This window comes from Filicampus tigris, chromosome 6, assembly GCF_054856515.1.
Source record: "Filicampus tigris isolate MCC_2025a chromosome 6, RoL_Ftig_1.0, whole genome shotgun sequence".
NCBI lineage: Eukaryota > Metazoa > Chordata > Actinopteri > Syngnathiformes > Syngnathidae > Filicampus > Filicampus tigris.
Window position 1 is genome coordinate 27,847,844 of NC_141222.1, and position 18,061 is coordinate 27,865,904.

Here is an 18,061-nt window from a genome sequence, read left to right on the forward strand (position 1 = left end):
CAAAAGAGTCCGCCTCCGAGGGATCCGCGTAAAAAGCAGGCAGGGATAGCGCAAAATGTCGGCCAAAGAAACGTGAACATACTGTAAAGCGGCAGTAGGTTTTTTTTTTACTTTTCATTTTTAATACCTTAGCCATAGTGGTTTTACTTTTTCATTGAGGCTGGTTGGCGAGTGAGCGGAAACGCGTTAAAAAAGACTCGACGTGGTTCCCGAGAGCGTGCATGGACACGGGACGCCGGTCGAGAAGGAAGGCACAACATTTCAGTGCAACTCTGCTAGAAGGCAATTTGTGTGGTGTCGAAACCTGTGGACGGTCAAAGTGGTCCTTGTCGGGTAGCCGCGGCAGACGGGCCGCCGCCGCCGCCGCCTCGCCGCCGCCGCCGCCGCCGCCGCCGCCGTCGGCCTCCAGGAAGCCGAAGGAGGTCTCGGTGATCCGCGCCCGGCTCTGCCACTTTTCCTCCGCTCGAAGTCGATCGACGTGACCTTTGCGCCGGGACTGCGGCACCTGAAAACACAAAATCAACATGTGAGGACCCCCAAGACGCAACAAGCCCCTTTCACACTGCCTGTAAAAGACGGAGAATTCCTTATAGTTTTATAATCAACGGCACAAATATGGAATGCCGTGCGGGGCGGGGAGTCACCCCAGTATTTCTCTCTTTTATGTGTGAAATGGGGTGATGAAGTTGAGCTAGTGTTTTCAGAATGGGTGTTTTTGGGGGGCTGGAATGGATTCGTGGAGTTTCCATTCACTTCAGTGGTGAAAGGTCATTTGTGTTACGAGCGCGGTCATGCCAACAGTTTAATTCGCAAGTCAAGGTATCACTGGATTTTTATGGTCACATCTAATCATCTGACTGCAGGATACCATGTGGCTGTGTGAAAGGGCATTTTTCATAGTCTTGCTAGGGCCCAATCAATTTATCGGAATTGTCAAAAAAATTGGCTTTTTTTTTTTTTTTTTTTTTTTTTTTTTTGTCACCCCTTTCGACTGAAAATGACAAGTGTGATGTCATTTTCAGTCGACAGAAGCAACAAAATGGCCGCACCCTGAGATGGCCAAAAACGGGTTAAATACTAACGGAAAAAGTATTGTTAACCATTCATTCATATCTTGTCTTAAAACTGCCAAAAACAAAGTTTTCTTCATGGCATGTTTTTTTAAATCAATCATCTTATTAACCGGTTATCGTAATTTTATCCTGCCAAACATCAGAGTTTGCCTGACCAAAAATCCATGTCGGGTCGGGTCCCAGTTTGTGCGTGAAAATGTCAGACCTGAACGACCAGCTCGTCGTAGAAAGCGGCCGGGTCGTCGTCCTGGTCCGAAGGCGCGGCGGCGGGTCGGGGGGCTTTAGGGAACACGGCGGAAATCCTGAGGGGCTTGGGGGGTGCCCGGGAGTGAAGCTGTCCATCGGACCCCCGCAGCGTCACACCCCCACCTACGCCGAGAGGACCAAACATTCGATGCAAAGATTGTCTTGGCGTGCCCATCACTTTTGCCCGCTGGCATGCGCGTACGTTACCGGGGTGACAGGGTCGCGTTTGGCACGGCTTGGGGCTGAGGAGGGGCTCGCTCCCCGTGCGGAACACTGGCGAGATGGGAGGGGGGCCGACGTCCTCTGGTTTGGCGTTCTGAGGAGCGCCTGCGTGGGGAAGAGGACAAATAATGATGCTCGGCTGAGGATGGGGACCAAAGTATTGGGACAGAGCTCTTAACTAGCCTTTGTTTTTGAGCCACGCGCCCCCGTTTCAACTCCTCCACCGAGATGGTGCAAACCCCTTGAAGCGGAAGTCAAGTCAAACATATTTTTTTCAAGAATAGATTCCCAGCAGGCCCACTTGTTGAAACACGGCATTATGATTCATTTTAAGCAGCAAAATGCACTCGTTTTGAGCCATCTCTGGGGGCGGCCATTTTGTCACTTCTGTCGACTGAAAATGACATCACAGATGCTCAGGGCTCAGGTAACGACCAATCACGGCTCACCTGTTTTCTGAAGATGAGCCATGATTGGTCGTTATTACACTCCACAATTACAAAATTGGCATTTATATCCAACACAGTTTGTTTACACAAGGAAATCAAACATTTGCACTTTTTTAAAAATTTTATAATTTATAAATGTTGTTTGGTCCAAAAGTAACTTGTATAATTAGTGTTTCAAAGAAATGTCTTTATATTTTTTTACGTTTAAACATTCTCTTGTTTTGTACCCAAAAATAAATGATCATTTGAATAATCGTGATTTCAATTACCAAAATAATTGTGAAATCTTGAAATATCATCAAATTGCTCAAAAGCTCGTGAGTGAGTTCATTACGTGAGTACGACAAACTCACTTCAAAATAACAACCACAAACTCGTTAAATGTAACATGATTGGTGAGTTTACCTCACATTTCAGGTTTGCATTTAATATTTTTTAAATGGTTATTTACTTTTGAAATAATAATTAGGGCTGCTCGATTCATGATAACAATACAAATCATGATTATTTGGGCAAAAATTGAAGTCACGATTATTCAAACGATCATTTATTTTTGGGTCCAAAACTAGAAAATGTGTAAACGTAAACAATATAAAGACAAATAAATGTAAGTTCCTTTTGGACCAAACCAAATTTATATAATTATAAAATATGAAAAGTTGCAAATGTATGATTTCCTTGTGTAAACAAAGCGCGAGTGCGTTGGATAGAAATGCATATTATTTTTTTTACGATGATGCCAATTTTGTAATCGTGGAGTGTAGCGATCCTAATTGAATTTCGATTAATTGCACAGCCCTAATAATAATAATATTCTGACGTACTACAACATTGACGTACATTTTATGAACCTGACTCCATCAGATTAGTGCGATAACTTGAATTGTATTGTGGGTGTCCCAATACTTTCAGCCCATACTGTCCATGTGTGGTCACGTGACGGCTACCGGGCCTCAGGTTGCTGTCTGACTGGGCCGACTGGAGCGAAGGCCTGCACCCGAGGTTCTCCAGGTTGCCGGGGTGACTCCCGCTCCTGCCGCACAGGAAGTGAGGTTTAACAGGACGCGGAGGCGGCGGCGGCGGCGGCGGCGTTGGCGTCGACGCGGCGTCGAGGTTCCCGCCCACCTGAGCAGAGGGTTGATGTGCAGGGCGTCTCCCAGCGTGCTGCTGAAGCTGAGCCGCTTGCTGCGCTCGTGCTGCGACTTGCCCTCGGCGGATCTTGCCGCGGCGCTCTTGCAGTCGGCCCGCTGTCGCTCGGCGATGACGCGCAGGGGAAACGTCCTGGTCAGCGGGTGGAAGATGATGGCGCCCGAGGCCTGGGAGATGGGCCGCCGCCCGCCCACGTAGAAGCGGATCAGAGCGGGAACGTTGTCGAAGCGGTCCTCCTCAAACTGGAACAGCTCCCGGGAGTAGCCCTGTCTCACAAACACACGCCGTTTATTCGGGAACATGTCCGAAAATGGGCCAAAATGTTGATCGCAGTATCCCAAGGTAAAAGGTGTTTTCAAATGGGGTCAATGACCCCAAATCAACCTCATGTTTTATGTTTACCTCTTGAGAGCAATTTGAAGTTAAACAAGAGCGCTAGACGCTTAATCGATGATCAAAATGGTTGCGGATCAATTGGTTGTCGATTAATCAATTAATGGCTACGCCTGTAGTTCCAACTTTTTCCACAAGGCAACAAATCTAGATGGGCTTCAAATCACCTTAAAGTGAAAGTCAAGCCAAATATCTTTTTTTCAAGAATATGTTCCCTGCAGACCCACTAGTTGAAACACGGCATTCTGATTCATTTTGCGTTTGTGGAATATAAGTTAAGCAGCAAAATGCACTCGTTTTTAGCCATCTCTGGGGGCGGCAATTTTGTCTTCTGTCGACGGAAAATGACATCACAACTGCTCACAACGACCAATTGCGGCTCAGATTTAGAAAACGGGTCAGCCGTGAACGGTCACTGTGAGCAGTTGTGGTGTCATTTTCAGTCGACAGAAGACAAAATGGCCGCCCCCAGAAATAGCTAAAAACGAGTGCATTTTGCTGCTTAATTTAACAAACGCAAAATGAATCAGAATGCCATGTTTCAACTAGTGGGCCTGCTGGGAAGATCTTCTTGAAAAAAATAGGTTTGGGTTGACTTTCCGCTTTAAGTGGCCAATTGGGCATACTGGCATTTTTACGTTTCTCTTGAAAGAGAATGTAAAGTAGAGAAAATGACTCTGCACCTTTTTGGGTCTCAGCACCACTCGTATGATCTTAAAGTGCATGGGCTCGTTCCTCCAGTAGCAGCTGAGGACGTAGTCGCCCAGGGACGAGCTGGAGTCTCGGACCAGGAAGTCTCCGTCCCTCTCGAAGAGCGCCTCGGCAGCCTGGTGGACACGCCAGCCGCTCAAATGGGTTTTTCCCTTTGTATCATATTGGCATGAACTCCCTGTAAATTTGTTGCACCTCTCTGGCGAGGGGTCCATGGTACCAGGCGTGGCTCCTGGGGTCCTCGGTGCTGAGCTTCAGTTCTTCCTCCAGCTCCTTCTTCAGGGAGTCCATCTCCTTGCGACCTCCAAACACCTGCGTAGTCCATCACCGAGCGTCACTTACACAGGATTTCGTCACACGCGTCAAATACACGGCATGCGTCCAAATCCCATCACACATGCCTTCATGCTTACCTTCAGCTGGCTCAAGTATGCGGCAACACTCCTCCTTTTGCTGGAAAATGCAGAATTGAAAAAAAAGTGATTATGACCAATTTTCTCGCATATTCACATTTTCAAACTTGGTAAACGTGTATATTTCACATAAATTCGCAATTTGGGTTTAATCATGCTAATGTCGCGATCAAGACAGAATAACATATTCCTGAAGCTGCCAGCCTGGTTTTTAGGGGTGGGAATCTTCCAATTCAGACGACCACGATTCGATTCGATTCCAATTCGGAGGCCAATGATTCGATTCGATTCAGATTCAGAGGCCTACGATTCGAAGATTTTGCTTGTTCCGCCATCTTGTCACGTATTAGCTTAGCCCAGCGCAGACATCTGACATACAAACGCACTTCATCACTTGCCCATGCATTGAGTTTGTTTTAATGGAAACTTTAAATATCGATGATTAATACCTATGAATCGATTCAGAGTCTTTTTAAGATGCATCGAAAAAATGATTATCGTTCCCACCCCTACTGGTTTTGTATACAGCTGGTAGTGGTGCATGTGCCGATATCTGTGTGACACTCCCATATTTTTCCTTCAAATATGTGCCAGGCGTCAGCCGCGACCAGAACACATGTTTTCCAGAGACAAACAGACTGGGAATAGCCCTCCTTTCCCGTCCTTCCTTCCTCCCATCGCCACCTCGTGCATCAAGGGAGCGCTCCAGGGCCGAGCTCACCGCCACCACAACCTTGGATTTGCCGCGTTTTGCGGTTTCGGCTCACATGACAGCACAACGCGTCATCCCGCCACCAACTGGTAAAACCACGATTGAAAAGGGGGCATTGATGACATGGCCTTTATTTGGACTTTTGACATGACAACAATGTCCTTTTTGTTCCGCTGTACTGTTAGTTTCCCGTTCGGATTTGGAGCAGATCCTAACAGGAAACGCTGCTGGGAATCAATAGCTCATTAATAGAACACATGCACTGACTGAAAATAATGCAGCTATTTTAGTAGTAAGTAAACAAATGTTATTTGCAGGAAACAAGCTCTTGTTTAAGTGGAAAACCTTGGTAGCAGGGAAAAAACAGATTTACCCTAAGATGATGCGAGCAAGATAGTTAAATGCAAATTATGTACTCTCATAAACCTTCATTTTACCAAGCAGATGCTCATGTCAGGCGCTAACGTGAATCGCATGTGGCTGAAAATGACCAAATAAGATTCCTCCTGTTTACCCAATTTGTACACTCATCCCTTGCCAAGCTCTCAGGCACAAGCGGCCTTGAAGCGGAAGTCGACCCAAACATATTTTTTTCCCAGAATATGTTCTATGCAGGCCGCCCACAAGTTGAAATACAGCATTCTGATTAATATTGCGCTTGTGGAACACGAGTTAAGCAGCAAAATCCAACCGTTTTTAGCCATCTCTGGGGGCGGCCATTTTGTCACTTCTGTCGACTGAAAATGACATCACAGATGCTCAGGTAACCACCAATCACGGCTCACCTGTTTTATGAAGATGAGCCATGATTGGTCCTTATCTGAGCCCTGATGAGCAACTTCGATGTCAACTTCAGTCGACACAAGTGACAATCCACCCGTTTGCAGCTAGCTCAGGGGGCAGCCGCCCTGAGCTGGCTAAAATTAAAATTGTATTCAAGTATGTGGAATGCTGAAATTGAAAGTTGAATGTCTGTCCCATTGAAAATGTATGGGGGGGGGGGGGGGGGGGGGAATGTGAAATATTAAATTGTGCCAAAACTGCACATATGTGGAGTGAGGAAAAATAGTACCTCGTTTCTGTGAATATTTGCAATATGTTGAAATTGGAACCGTGTAAATCGGATATACGGTATGCAGGGCAAGAAGTGAGAAGAATACAAAAAAAAGAATCAGCTTTCCGGATTCACACAAATTATCAAAATAGTCAATTAATTCTAATAATTAATTTGATAGGTTAGTTATTGTTAGTGGGTTAGTTATCGATTAATTGATCAATTGTTGCACCTCTACTAACCGACACCACTGGTCGCAAAGCTGTTACTAAAGTTAAAAACTCAAAAGTAACCCAAAAAGTGAATAGTACACGGTAGTAACATATCAAAGGTTGAGTAGTCTTACTTTAATTGTATTGTACTGTAGAATATTGTGACCCGGGGGGGGGGTGGCGACAGAGGGGGGCCGACACCTGCAGCGTTAGGCTCGACCTTAGGCTCTTGCAAACTTCCCAACGCCACTTTTTGTCACAAAAATGTCAACAGAACGTCAAAAGTGACAGAAAGCAATTCAATGACATTCGCAATCGTAACATCCTGTCTGAGGGGCGTTGGTCAAGCACACCTGAAGCACCTGAGCACACGCGTGCTCGGTGAAAGTGCCTAGCAGCAAAGACTTGATTGGCTCATGATAAATATCACGCAAATGTCAAGAAAGTTTGTTGACCAAATTGTGCAACAGTTGGCGTGAAAACGTGCAACAGGAGAGAACAAGATGGGGCGTGGTACTTCCTGGTCCTTAAAAAAAGAAAAAGTAAACACCAATTTTTTTTAATTTTTTTTTTTACAAAAGCTTGACATGTCGCAACACACGTAACTTCTGCGCTTTATATACAGTATATACAGTAGAGTATTATTAACTCGCGAAAACTTGTTTAACATCTCGCGTGAACTCGCGAGGTTTGTCCCAAAACAACTCAAGTCGCAAGCAATGGCGGCCTTTTCCTTACCTGCCAGAGGCGTTCACAGCTCGCTTGTCCCGCACATGCTGACCTCTGCGGTCCGAAAGGAGCTCCGAGAGAGAAACAAGCCGACGAACCTTCGACCCTCCCGGCTTGCCGCCCTCTTTTTTTTTTTCTCCTCCTCCCTCAGTTCCCGCCCGCCTCCTTCCTTTCCCCGCCGGCGTGTTCCCACAAGCCTTCCCGGGCACTCCCTTTCCCCCGCCCCGGGCCGCGATGCCCAAACGCCGCTATCTGGACACATTCCTCGGATACCGATACAAGTCGGGCCGCCTCTTCACCTGTCATCAAGTATGCCGCCGTCTGGTGCCTAGTCCTGCATTTTATACTTGATCAGGACTGACTTTTGCATGACAAAAATGTTTTTAAACCTCTAGGTCAGGTGTCACCAACGTGGTGGCCGCGGGCATCAGGTAGCCCCCAATCATCACATGAGTTAGGTACGTGACAATTGTTTTGTTTTTTCCCCCAGCAAGACCAATGTCAGCAGAAAGAGCTGAAATAAAGGATCAAAACAGTGACATTTTGAAATGTTGTCTATCCGTTAACAATGAAAGAGGTTATGACATTTTAAAGGCTTCAAAAAGCAGGCATAATGTCGCCTTTCAAAACAATGGATTGGAATAAGATTCCTCCACTGGACTCCTTCACAAAGTCACGAACACCTGCGAATCATTCAGTAGTGTACGTTAATATTTACATTAAAGCGTACAAGTGTATCAGAGCGGAGTAGACCCTGGAACTAGCTGTGTTTTACACCAGTTGTTCCCAACCGTTTTGATCTTGTGTACTCCCGAACCCTTTCGTCATACCAAGAGTACCCCCTCACTCGCAGGTTGATGATTGTCAAAAAGCACAACGTTATATGAAAATAATTTTGTTTCCTTAATTTTAACATTTAATTCTCAGGCATTCTTCTTTTTAACTCAAACATAACAATAAATATGTTGGCTTAAATATAATACAAAATATATTGTAAATTTAACAACATGAAATCAAAATAAATAAGCAGACCATTGTTTTATATGTCTCTTATAACATTTACCACAAAAAAATGGAGCTCATTTGAATAAGCCCCTTTAAAAAGGAATGGAAACTTAAATTATCAGCACCAAATGATTTGTCTCCCCAGGGAAACAAGTTGCAGCACGCACATGTTGAAATGAAATGACTAAGAATATTTACTTATCATGTCGGCAAAAAAATATTCAATGTTTCCACATATGTGCCAATATGGCAATGTGCCTCAACTGTTATACACCATTAGGAAAATTCCCATCATGCATTGCTGTTTATCCTCATAAAATGTGGCCAAATCTGACTGCCTCCTTGATTTTTGTGAACTATTTCTTTTAAAGACCTGGATAGATACTACATTATAGAAATACTTTTAGAACGTATAGCTAACTCTTGGTTCTGCGAGCTAATGCAAAGGTGTCATGTAAGCATTTGCTAGTTACAGAATGGGGGCAGCTACATATGCTAACAATAACATGGAGGCAATGTAACATTTCTTAAACTGAAACTCACATCACCCCTATTAGTTCTGTACTACTCACTGTTTCCCCACTTCGGAATCATTGCAGAGAGATTTTTACATAGTTCCTATTTATGTATTTATTTCTTTTTTTCATTGTCATTTCATAAAGACCTGGGATCAAACTGCCGCTACGGCTACATCCGAGCTAATCCTTCTGTGCGTTTCTTTTTTTTTTTATTTTTTAAACAAACAAACCGGCCTTCATCTGCCCATTTGATCTGTAGCAGGATGTGGGAGTGAGATCGACAGTGAGTGGCTACCACTTGACTTCACAAGCTTCGATTTTACAAGCTAGCTGTTAATCATTAGCTCTAACACAAGTGGATTGAATATGTTTCACACACACATACAAACACTCACTTTTACTTCGGTTTCGATTGGGGTAGGGGAGAACTTTTTTTTTTTTTACAAAAAAGTTAATCAAAAAACAATGAACATTCAATAAGAATTTTCCACGAAAATCGAGGGGGGAAAAAAAACTAAAATATTTTGGAAAGAAATTGTTGAATATGCGAACCGTAAGTATGCTGTATTCTCATGAAATTATAAACTGTATTTTTTTCTTTCAAAAAATACATCATTTTATCTTAAAGAAAAAAACTATTCATGTAGAATTGCAACTTTTTATTTAGACAAATTTGACTATGTTCTGGTAACATGACTTTTTCGCTAACCCTAACCATCTTTCAAGCTGTAGAATAAGATCAATAAAGATCAGCTACTGGTCAAAAAAAATCTCAAAATGGTTGATCCTGAATACATTAAAGAAATGTTAATCGAGTATAAAAAAGACAGTAGGTCTGCACTGCAGGCTTAGGTGGAACCCAGAGTTCAAAGTAAACACGGCGAAGCAGCATTTTGCTGTTATGCTGCTTAACTGGAAATTGTTTTTCTTCTTAATCTATGTATTTATTTATATGATTGTGGGATTTCACATTTGTACCAGACTGCTACGTTACTTGAGCTCCTCCTCTTATTTGTCAGGTCGTCTTTTTGAAAGCGTCTGCCGTGTGTTTACCTGCGCTTGCTCTCCCGACAGCCGTCCAGCGTGCCGGAAGCGTGGTCCTCGTCCAGGGGCCGCAGGTGCGAGCAGGATGCGGAGAGGCGCTGCTTTTTGTCAGCGCGGTGGAGGCGGGGCAGGACACTCTGGCGGAACAAATCCTTGCTGGGCTTCACCTGTAGGAAGCAGTAATCCTCCTTTTTTAATTTATTTTTTTTTTTTTTAAATTTTTTATTAGCATGACTTCAGTCGTTGCACTCGTGTGCTCTCACCAAATCCAAGGACGAGCCCAGCGAGTACTTCCTGCTCACTCTGCGCTCCATTTGCACACCTGAGAGGATTTAGGGAATTTGAACAGAGGAAAGATTAGCTGTCAGGCCATGAAGAAAGCGACGTAGCATTTACAAGTCCGAAACTGCCAAGTGCAGAAAAGGCCAGGCATCATGCGTCCATCCTTTTTCTGCTGTTTAAAATTATGACTATTCTCTAAGATTGACTTTTTATCTTGAAATGATAACAACTTACTTTTCTATTCCTATTACCACTTTTTTCACCAAAAAAATGCAACTTTATTTTAAGATTTTCTCTAAAAATTTTCTCACTATTCACCTAGAAAAAAATACAGCTTTATTCCAGTAAGATCATGCTTTATTCTTTTAATATTAAAGTGTCACTTTTTATTGAGGAAAAATGCTCCAAAAAATAAAATGCACATTTTATTCCCCCACAAATTACAATTTTATTCTTGTAATTTCCGACTCCTCCCGCCAAAATTCAAACAAATTTTCACAAATATGACTTCACTCTTAAGATAGTTACAAAAAATGTGCATGAAAAGTTACAGCTTTATTCCAGAAAAAAAAAAGTAGTCTTGTAATATAAAGATGTTTTTTTTACGTGGGAAAGCAAATCTGAATTATTATTAAGGGAAAATACTACAAATAAAATACTATTTTTCTCAAAAGATTGTAACATTTTATCTTGATAAAATGAGATTTTTATTTAATCGCAAAAAGGTTCCTAATTTATGAGGACTTTTTTCCCTGAAAAGATGAAGCATTAGCTCGAAAAAATAAGACTTTTGATCCTGCAAGAATATGATTTTAACTTGATGTGGAAATCAACCCAAACATTTTCTTCCAGAATATGTTCTATGCAGAATCTTAAGTTGAAGCACGGCATTCTGATTAAAATTGCGTTTGTGGAATATTAGTTAAGCAGCAAAATGCACCCACTTTTAGCCATCTCTAGGGGCGGCCTTGATTTGAATGTTCTGGTCAAATTCATAAAGTAACTCACCGTCTGTGTTTTTGTCAAAAGTATTAGACTGAGCTGGAATAAAACAAAAGGCCACAATAACCTTGAAGTAAAAATATGTCACAGCAACACCACCTACCCCCCAAAGAAATCACTCAGCAGGAATTTGAGTTATACCGCAATGTGGTATTTGTGGAATCCTGTGGGGTCAAAGTTTGCCCTTTGCTTTGCCTGAACAGATTTGCAGTGTAATTCTTACAAGTGTATGAAGTGCTGCGTCTGTGAGGGAAAATGCTTTTATTGTTTACAGGCACTCTCTTCCCCCCCCCCCCCCACAACACGCTGGGTTTCTGGTTGCATTCGTTCTGCCAGTAGAAGCTGGTTGGCTGTTCAACCCCCAGTTGTCATAGCAACAGAAGCTGTACTCAGGCATAGCAACAGATGCCGTACCCCTCAAACCAGCCCAAGTTGTAGGAAAAGTGGCTCGTAGCTTTTGATCCTTTGGACTAAAGCATGTCGCGGCCATGTGAAGGTTTGAAATTGAGACAAATTTGAGTGCTTTACCCAAGTGAGGCTCCAGCTTCTGGCGGTGCTTCCGAAGCTCAGTCAGGATGTTTTCTCTGTGCGAGGCGTCCTCGATCCCCGCCTCCTTCAGCTCGTGCTCGTTCACGTTCAGCAGACCCTAAAGTCACATGAATAGGACTTGAGTCTCAAGAGTGGGACCTTTTCAGCCCCCAAAAATACAAAGAAATTTTATCTTGAAAAAATGCGATCCAAAAAAATCATTCTCATAATAATCCAACTTTTTGCACCCACAAAATCTACTTGGAATATTCGCATTCTTTTTTTGCTAAAGTGTCCCCCAAAAATCTGTCTTTTCTTTTGAAAGATTGCAACTTTTTATCATGAAAAAATTGCAACTATTTGGGAAAGATTTGCTCTTTTTAATCTCTAAAAATAGCACCTTTTCTCTTATTCCACTTGTATGACATACTGATTTTTAAAAATACTAATGCCAGCTCATCAACCTTTTCTTGTAACCAGATAAAGCAGGCTATCTTTTTGCTGTATTATTTGAATGTGCCGTGGGCCAATGAAAAACATGCCACGCAGTGGCAGTGCTAGACTTTTCATTGGGGGGGTGGGGGTTGGGGATAAGGCTTTCTCAGAGGTTCCGCAAAACATTTTTCCAAACCCCCAAAATTCTTCAGAAAAGGCTGATTCATTTTGTGTTCTCCATGAAGAATGGGCCTTAATGTGGAAAAAAATACCCACAAATCAATTATCTGGCCTAGCGCCTGGGGGGTCGAATCATAAATCCAGGGGGGGGGGCCAGTGCCCCTGCGGCCCTCCCTCTAGCCCCGCCAGCGGTCCCCGGGCCTTATTTTTTACACCGCTTCTAGGATTTGTGATGCACACTACACAAAATGAATTTCAGTCCATATCGCCCAGCCGTGGGTTTGACATACCTCCAGTCCGTAATATTCGCTTTCCAGGGTCTTGGTGTACTGGGGCAAGCCGATCTGCCGCAGCCACCAGGCGATGGAGCGATTATTCATGTCTGACCCGCACAGACTAAGTCCATCAAGAGCAGAAAGCGTCAGCCAGCATGATCACTCGGGACTTCCAGGGAGCGTCGCGTCGAGCGCTTTGCTCCGGAATGTGGCACCTACCCGTCGGCGCCGCGCAGCAAGGAATTCTGGGAGCGCTTCCGTGCGATGTTTCACTTTCTCCCGCTTTTCCCGTGTAGAACTTATCATCAACCGTCTGTCTCTCAACTTCTCCCCTGGCAGGGGAAGCCAATGGCGCGGCACCGTGGCAACGCCGCCGGCCAATGGGAGAGCGGGGATGGGAAGCAGGTCCAGGCGGATCCCGGCATGTCAAAGACGAGGAGAAGGGTGTGCGTGTGTGTGTGTGTGAAAATGTAGCTGTCAACGTGTCACCGGTGAGACGAGAGTGAGAGTGTGTGCAGAAAAGTCATTATGTTCTTGTTAGTTGAAATGTTAATATTCATGAAATAATCAACAAGACCGTGCTGAAAAGTAAATATTGACAAAACCACAACATAAAGACAAAACCGGGGTTGACTGCATTTTGTATGCTCAGGCCAATGAAGGAGACACCACATTTTTGTGAGACTCTGGATAAAGGTGCACGTAAATAAACTGAAATGTCCACCCCTCCCTCAATGGTCACGGTCGCACCTGCTCGTCATCGTCCTCCACCAACAAGAAAGAAGTCCCCTCAGGTGACAAAAGCACGTAAGTAGCACGCACTTTGGCATCGGCGAAGGTCAGCTACTTGTCATACACGATGCAACACTTGTTAATTCTTGCCACCAAGTGACAGGATTGTTCACGCTCTCAAGAATTGCCACTTTATTCACGTAGGAGTACAACCTTTTTTCGAAAGAAAATATTTTTACCCCCAAAAATGCCATTCTCAAAACGATTTTTCTAGAAAAAAAATGTTTTCATTCTCATACGATGGATGGATGATTAGAATCTAGAAGCGATGACCATTTACTTTTGAAAAAATACGACTTAAAATTTACTGTAAAAACAAAAAGCTCCAATAACTGACTTTTTTTCTTGAAAAATACAGCATAGTGTCTTGAAAAAATATGACTTTCAATCTTGAGGAAGCATGAGTATTTTCAAAAGACTTATTACCGAAAAAGAAACACATTTTTGTCGTAATATTGCAATTTTTTTCTCACCCCAAAAAAATTTTACTCAAAAAACAAATTTATTCTCATATTCCAACTTTTCCCCAACAAAAAAGTTTTACTTTTTATCTCAAAGAAATACTTTTAATCTTGGGGGGGAAATCCTACTTTATTTTCGCAAATGATTTCATCTGTGCATCCAAAATCATTTTTTACTTCCCTTTTTTTTTCTTAAACAAAAATCCACTTTCCATCCTGAAAAAAATGTAAAGATTCTCAAAACATGCCAATTGTTTAAAAAAAAGACTTCGTTGTGATATTCCAACTTTTTGGGATGAAAAAAATACAGCTTTTTATTTTGAAAAGATGTGACTAATGTTGAAACATTGTGGCTTTTTATCATGAAAAAAATCCACCTATTCAGGAAAAATTGCCACTTTTCATCCCTTATAAATAAGACTAGTAAGGTATTAAACATGTTTTTATGAGTGTTTGACAATTTGACCCTGTAACTAATTTTCCAACAATTTTCCCCTCATATCTTATAGCTCTGCAACTTTTTCCATGATTTAAAAAAAAAAAAAATGTTCACTAATAAATACAGCTTTGTTCCACAAAAAGTGTAACTTTTTTTTTAACAAAAATACATCGTCACAAAATATACAACTTTTCAAATGAAAGAAACTTTTGTAATGAAAAAATGGTACTTTTGTTCTTGGTTCTATTATGACGTAATTTTTCAAGAATGGTCGTATTTTGTCAAGACAAAATGTCAGTTATCAGCAGTCCCACTAAAAATACAACTGCTGATAACTGACATTTTGTCTTGACATAATACGACCATTCTTGAAAAATTGCCACTTTTTATCTAGGAAAAAAAAATCTTTTGGTGAAATCATGGTGGTGAAATTGTCACTTCCACAATCGCATGTGTCTCGATGCAAAATCGAGTCTGAACAAAAACAAAAATGTTCACTATAATAAAATCATGACAGTGGCGTCTGTCCGCTGTTCAAAGCCACAGTGACCTCTGTAGGACGAAACAAGAACATCTAGACTTAAAAAAAAAACAAAATTTGGCCTAGTCTGCTATTTTCATTTCCAGATACTTTCACTTCCTTTCTTCATTGCGTGATTCTTACATCACCACGGAAAGTTGAGTCGATGCACTGCACATCTGGCTTGGTCTGACTAACCAACTAACACCTAACTCTGCTGCTCACGTTGCCATAGCAACAGCCCTGCTTTTTGCATGAACGTGACTGCGTGTGTCAGGAAAAAGGAAGTGCCGCGACTCGCGACGGCGCTGAAGAACACCCACCGCGGAACAGAGGCGGAAAGACAGAATGTGACAATGAAGTCACAGACGAGAGGCGACCGTCCACGCCAAGGAACCGTCTGAAGGTGAGCTTGATGACTCCTTACTAGTATGATTGCTTTGTGCGTTACTTTTGGCCTTCTTTGGTGTGTGTGTGGAGGTTCATCAGAGCGAAAGCGGCCTTACGGACAAAATTATTGGGACAATCTACCGGAAGTGAAAGTTGAAGACAATCAGGAGTCTGTAAGCGATAACAGCTTCCTTCTACCGCATACGGGGTGTGTCTGTCTGTGTTGGGAATTGCTCATTTGGGAAGATGGGTACACGCATACAAGTTTTTAACATCTTGGACCGATTTTTACGGTTAATACAAGCGGTCCTACACATGACATGGAAAAATGTGTGCTTGTGAGTACTGTTCTTCTAGTGTTTGATTTACTTGCGATGACGAACACCGCACACATAACTATGTTTTTCGCAGTACCAAAACTGACCAGTGAGAGGCAATATGGTGCCACAGGGTATCCAGGCTGACAGGAGATACAAAGAAGAAGATATAAAGATAGAAGAGATTAGTTTCACTTTTCGTTGCGGTAAGGAACCAAGCCCGGATGCAAATGGAAAATCATTTTTAATACAGGACACCCGACCAATAAAATTTTTCTGATTTTTCTTTATGAACTTTTTCAATGCCAGCCATTTTCAAAAAAGAGAACCTCTTGTGTGCCGGGCAATTTAGGGCTCACGGAATATTGAGTTTTATGTAAACAGGCAAACTACCAGATGAAAAGACTAGACTTTCTCTTTCGTCGATCATTTGTTTTTACCTTTCGTTTTTAGTAATCAGCAGTAAAATGTGGGTTAGTTTCACCCAAATCACTTGTTTTGGACCCCCAAAAAACACAGAAAAGAAGCTTTTTTTGTTGAAAGATACGTTTTATACACAACAGTGACTTGCTTTAGTAACGCCTCAAACACCTGAACAGTCCTTTTCATCTATAAAATACCAACAAGAACGATGAAACTGTGCTTTCGATGGCAAAATGATGTATTTACAATGAATCACCAGTGTAACAATTTTATATTTGACAAACTTTACAAACTGCTTGCACGCTATTTAATAGTAGTATGTAGTAGTATTTAGTAGCGTGTGTGCGTGCCATATATGTGTGTGCGAGGGTTTGTGTATGTACATACATTGTCATTACATTTTTTGTGACACTCTTTGAGGTAGTTTTAGGTTGCATTTCCAAAGGTCCGCCATGATTTGGGAGCCCACATACTGTTGGGACATACGACGTTTGGCTCCCCCAAGAGATCCAATGCTGCCATCTGCTGACCAATTTTAATGTTTTTCTTTATTTAACTTTCAGTCGTTAGACACGACTTCTCTGCCCATTGCCATAAAAAACCTTTGTTGATGGCAATTGATGCTGTCAACGCTCAAAGAGTTAATACAGTAGTTGCAAGTTACAGAATCAGGATTTTGGAGCCGATCAGTGAGTTATAAAAAAAAAAAAAACCCAAAAAAAAAATAACAGATCACTGATCCGATCAGAAGATGGCCTAATCTATCTAATAATCTTAAACAACTTTTTAATTACTCTTCAGTCAACCCCTGCTATTTGCCCACGAATAGCCAACTTAATTGACGCCCATTGAAATGCATTGGGGAAAAAAATATAAATGAAACTCCAAAAATTCTCTCCAAAACACTAATAGGCATTCAATCCATGAAAAATGGAGCGGGTGACCTGACCATTGTTTTTTTAAATATTAGGAAAAAATTGAACAAAACTCTGACTGTAAATGCTGAGAAAGCTTGGATTATTAACAATGACAGCACTGAACGTCCCTGGAGTGAACGAGACTGCTTTTGGTGTAAGGTCTTCTTTTGCAGATCCAATCAGCGACGTCAATTGATCAATTGGCAAATTATGACATTACAACCGATCACCGATTTTTGCATATAATGCAAAATATCTGCCGATCCTATCCAGCCGATCCGATCAAACTAAAGTAAAAGGAAGCATTTTCGGAATAAATAAATAAATGAATAAATTAAAGCAAATATAAACTAACTCTAAAACTTGCTCTAAAATGTGATTAAGACTAACCACTGTATTTTTGATAGAAAGAAAACTCAAAACAAAATAAAAAGCAACTATAATGAAAAATCCCAAACTATTATTGTAAGCCCGGTCTAGGGCAGTTCACAGCCGGTGTCAAAAAGGGGCGAGGATTGTGGTGGTGGCAGCCCACACTGCCATTAGCAGTGTTGACGAGAAGTAAGACGATGTGGGGGAGGGTGGGTTGTGTTTGGGGTGCGCCATTCCAGTCAGCGGCGCCACCGTCTACACGTCAAAAACGACCCAAAAACGGGATCGACTGATTGCTTGAGAGCGTGTGGCATGTGCTTGTTGTCAGGACATCAGCAAACCACAACATGGAGTTGTGGCGCCAGTGCGCAAAATGGCTGATCGAGTGCCGCGTCTTGCCGGAGACGCATCGCGTCACGTGGGACAGCGCGCAGGTGAAGCCACGTGCGCTCGCAACTCTCCATTAGCTTAGCTTTTGGCTTTGGAAATGTAACTGTGTGTGTGTGTGTGTGTGTGTGTGCGCGCGCGCGTGCGTGTCAGGTGTGCGACCTCGCTCAGGCCCTGAGAGACGGCGTGCTGCTGTGCCAGCTTCTCAACAACCTGCTGCCGCTGGCCGTCAACCTGAGAGAGATCAACCTGCGCCCGCAGATGTCCCAGGTAAGGCGCGCACACTCAAAAGGGTGGAAATTAAAAGTCAACACAGCCTAGCTAAGCACATTATGTTTAAAGCGGAGTTTATTTCATCTTTGTATTGGCCAGTCTCTTTCACTCTTTCATACTTACGTTGAGCTCTTATTA

General features: G+C 42.6%; 2 protein-coding genes across 14 annotated transcripts in view; one reads left to right on the top strand and one right to left on the bottom strand.

Annotated features, from left to right (window-relative positions):
- sh2d3a (SH2 domain containing 3A) overlaps nt 1-13,542 on the bottom strand; it is a 19,321-nt gene extending 5,779 nt beyond the window's left edge. Inside the window, exons 1-12 of one of the 3 annotated variants that reach the window (XM_086033776.1) lie at nt 12,648-13,542; nt 11,743-11,860; nt 10,194-10,252; nt 9,940-10,097; nt 4,657-4,696; nt 4,439-4,555; nt 4,216-4,359; nt 3,116-3,405; nt 2,938-3,023; nt 1,527-1,646; nt 1,279-1,442; nt 305-505 (exon numbers count right to left, since the gene is read on the bottom strand). In XM_086033776.1, coding sequence (XP_085889902.1) covers nt 305-505; nt 1,279-1,442; nt 1,527-1,646; nt 2,938-3,023; nt 3,116-3,405; nt 4,216-4,359; nt 4,439-4,555; nt 4,657-4,696; nt 9,940-10,097; nt 10,194-10,252; nt 11,743-11,860; nt 12,648-12,737 — 1,587 coding nt within the window. In that variant the 5' untranslated portion in view covers nt 12,738-13,542. Of the gene's footprint in view, nt 1-304; nt 506-1,278; nt 1,443-1,526; nt 1,647-2,937; nt 3,024-3,115; nt 3,406-4,215; nt 4,360-4,438; nt 4,581-4,656; nt 4,697-7,372; nt 7,528-9,939; nt 10,098-10,193; nt 10,253-11,742; nt 11,861-12,647 lie in introns of those variants that run through there. The other 2 variants (XM_086033778.1, XM_086033777.1) reach the window with 2 other exon arrangements.
- Nucleotides 7,313-18,061, top strand: part of vav1 (vav guanine nucleotide exchange factor 1) — a 27,793-nt gene continuing 17,044 nt past the window's right edge. Inside the window, exons 1-8 of one of the 11 annotated variants that reach the window (XM_086033786.1) lie at nt 7,314-7,672; nt 7,759-7,821; nt 9,961-12,891; nt 12,972-13,076; nt 13,285-13,439; nt 15,122-15,250; nt 17,592-17,697; nt 17,804-17,920. In XM_086033786.1, the coding sequence (XP_085889912.1) occupies nt 17,611-17,697; nt 17,804-17,920 (204 nt within the window). In that variant the 5' untranslated portion in view covers nt 7,314-7,672; nt 7,759-7,821; nt 9,961-12,891; ... (2 more) ...; nt 15,122-15,250; nt 17,592-17,610. Of the gene's footprint in view, nt 7,673-7,758; nt 7,822-9,960; nt 13,440-15,079; nt 15,251-15,324; nt 15,408-15,645; nt 15,758-17,591; nt 17,698-17,803; nt 17,921-18,061 lie in introns of those variants that run through there. The other 10 variants (XM_086033789.1, XM_086033787.1, XM_086033782.1 and 7 more) reach the window with 10 other exon arrangements.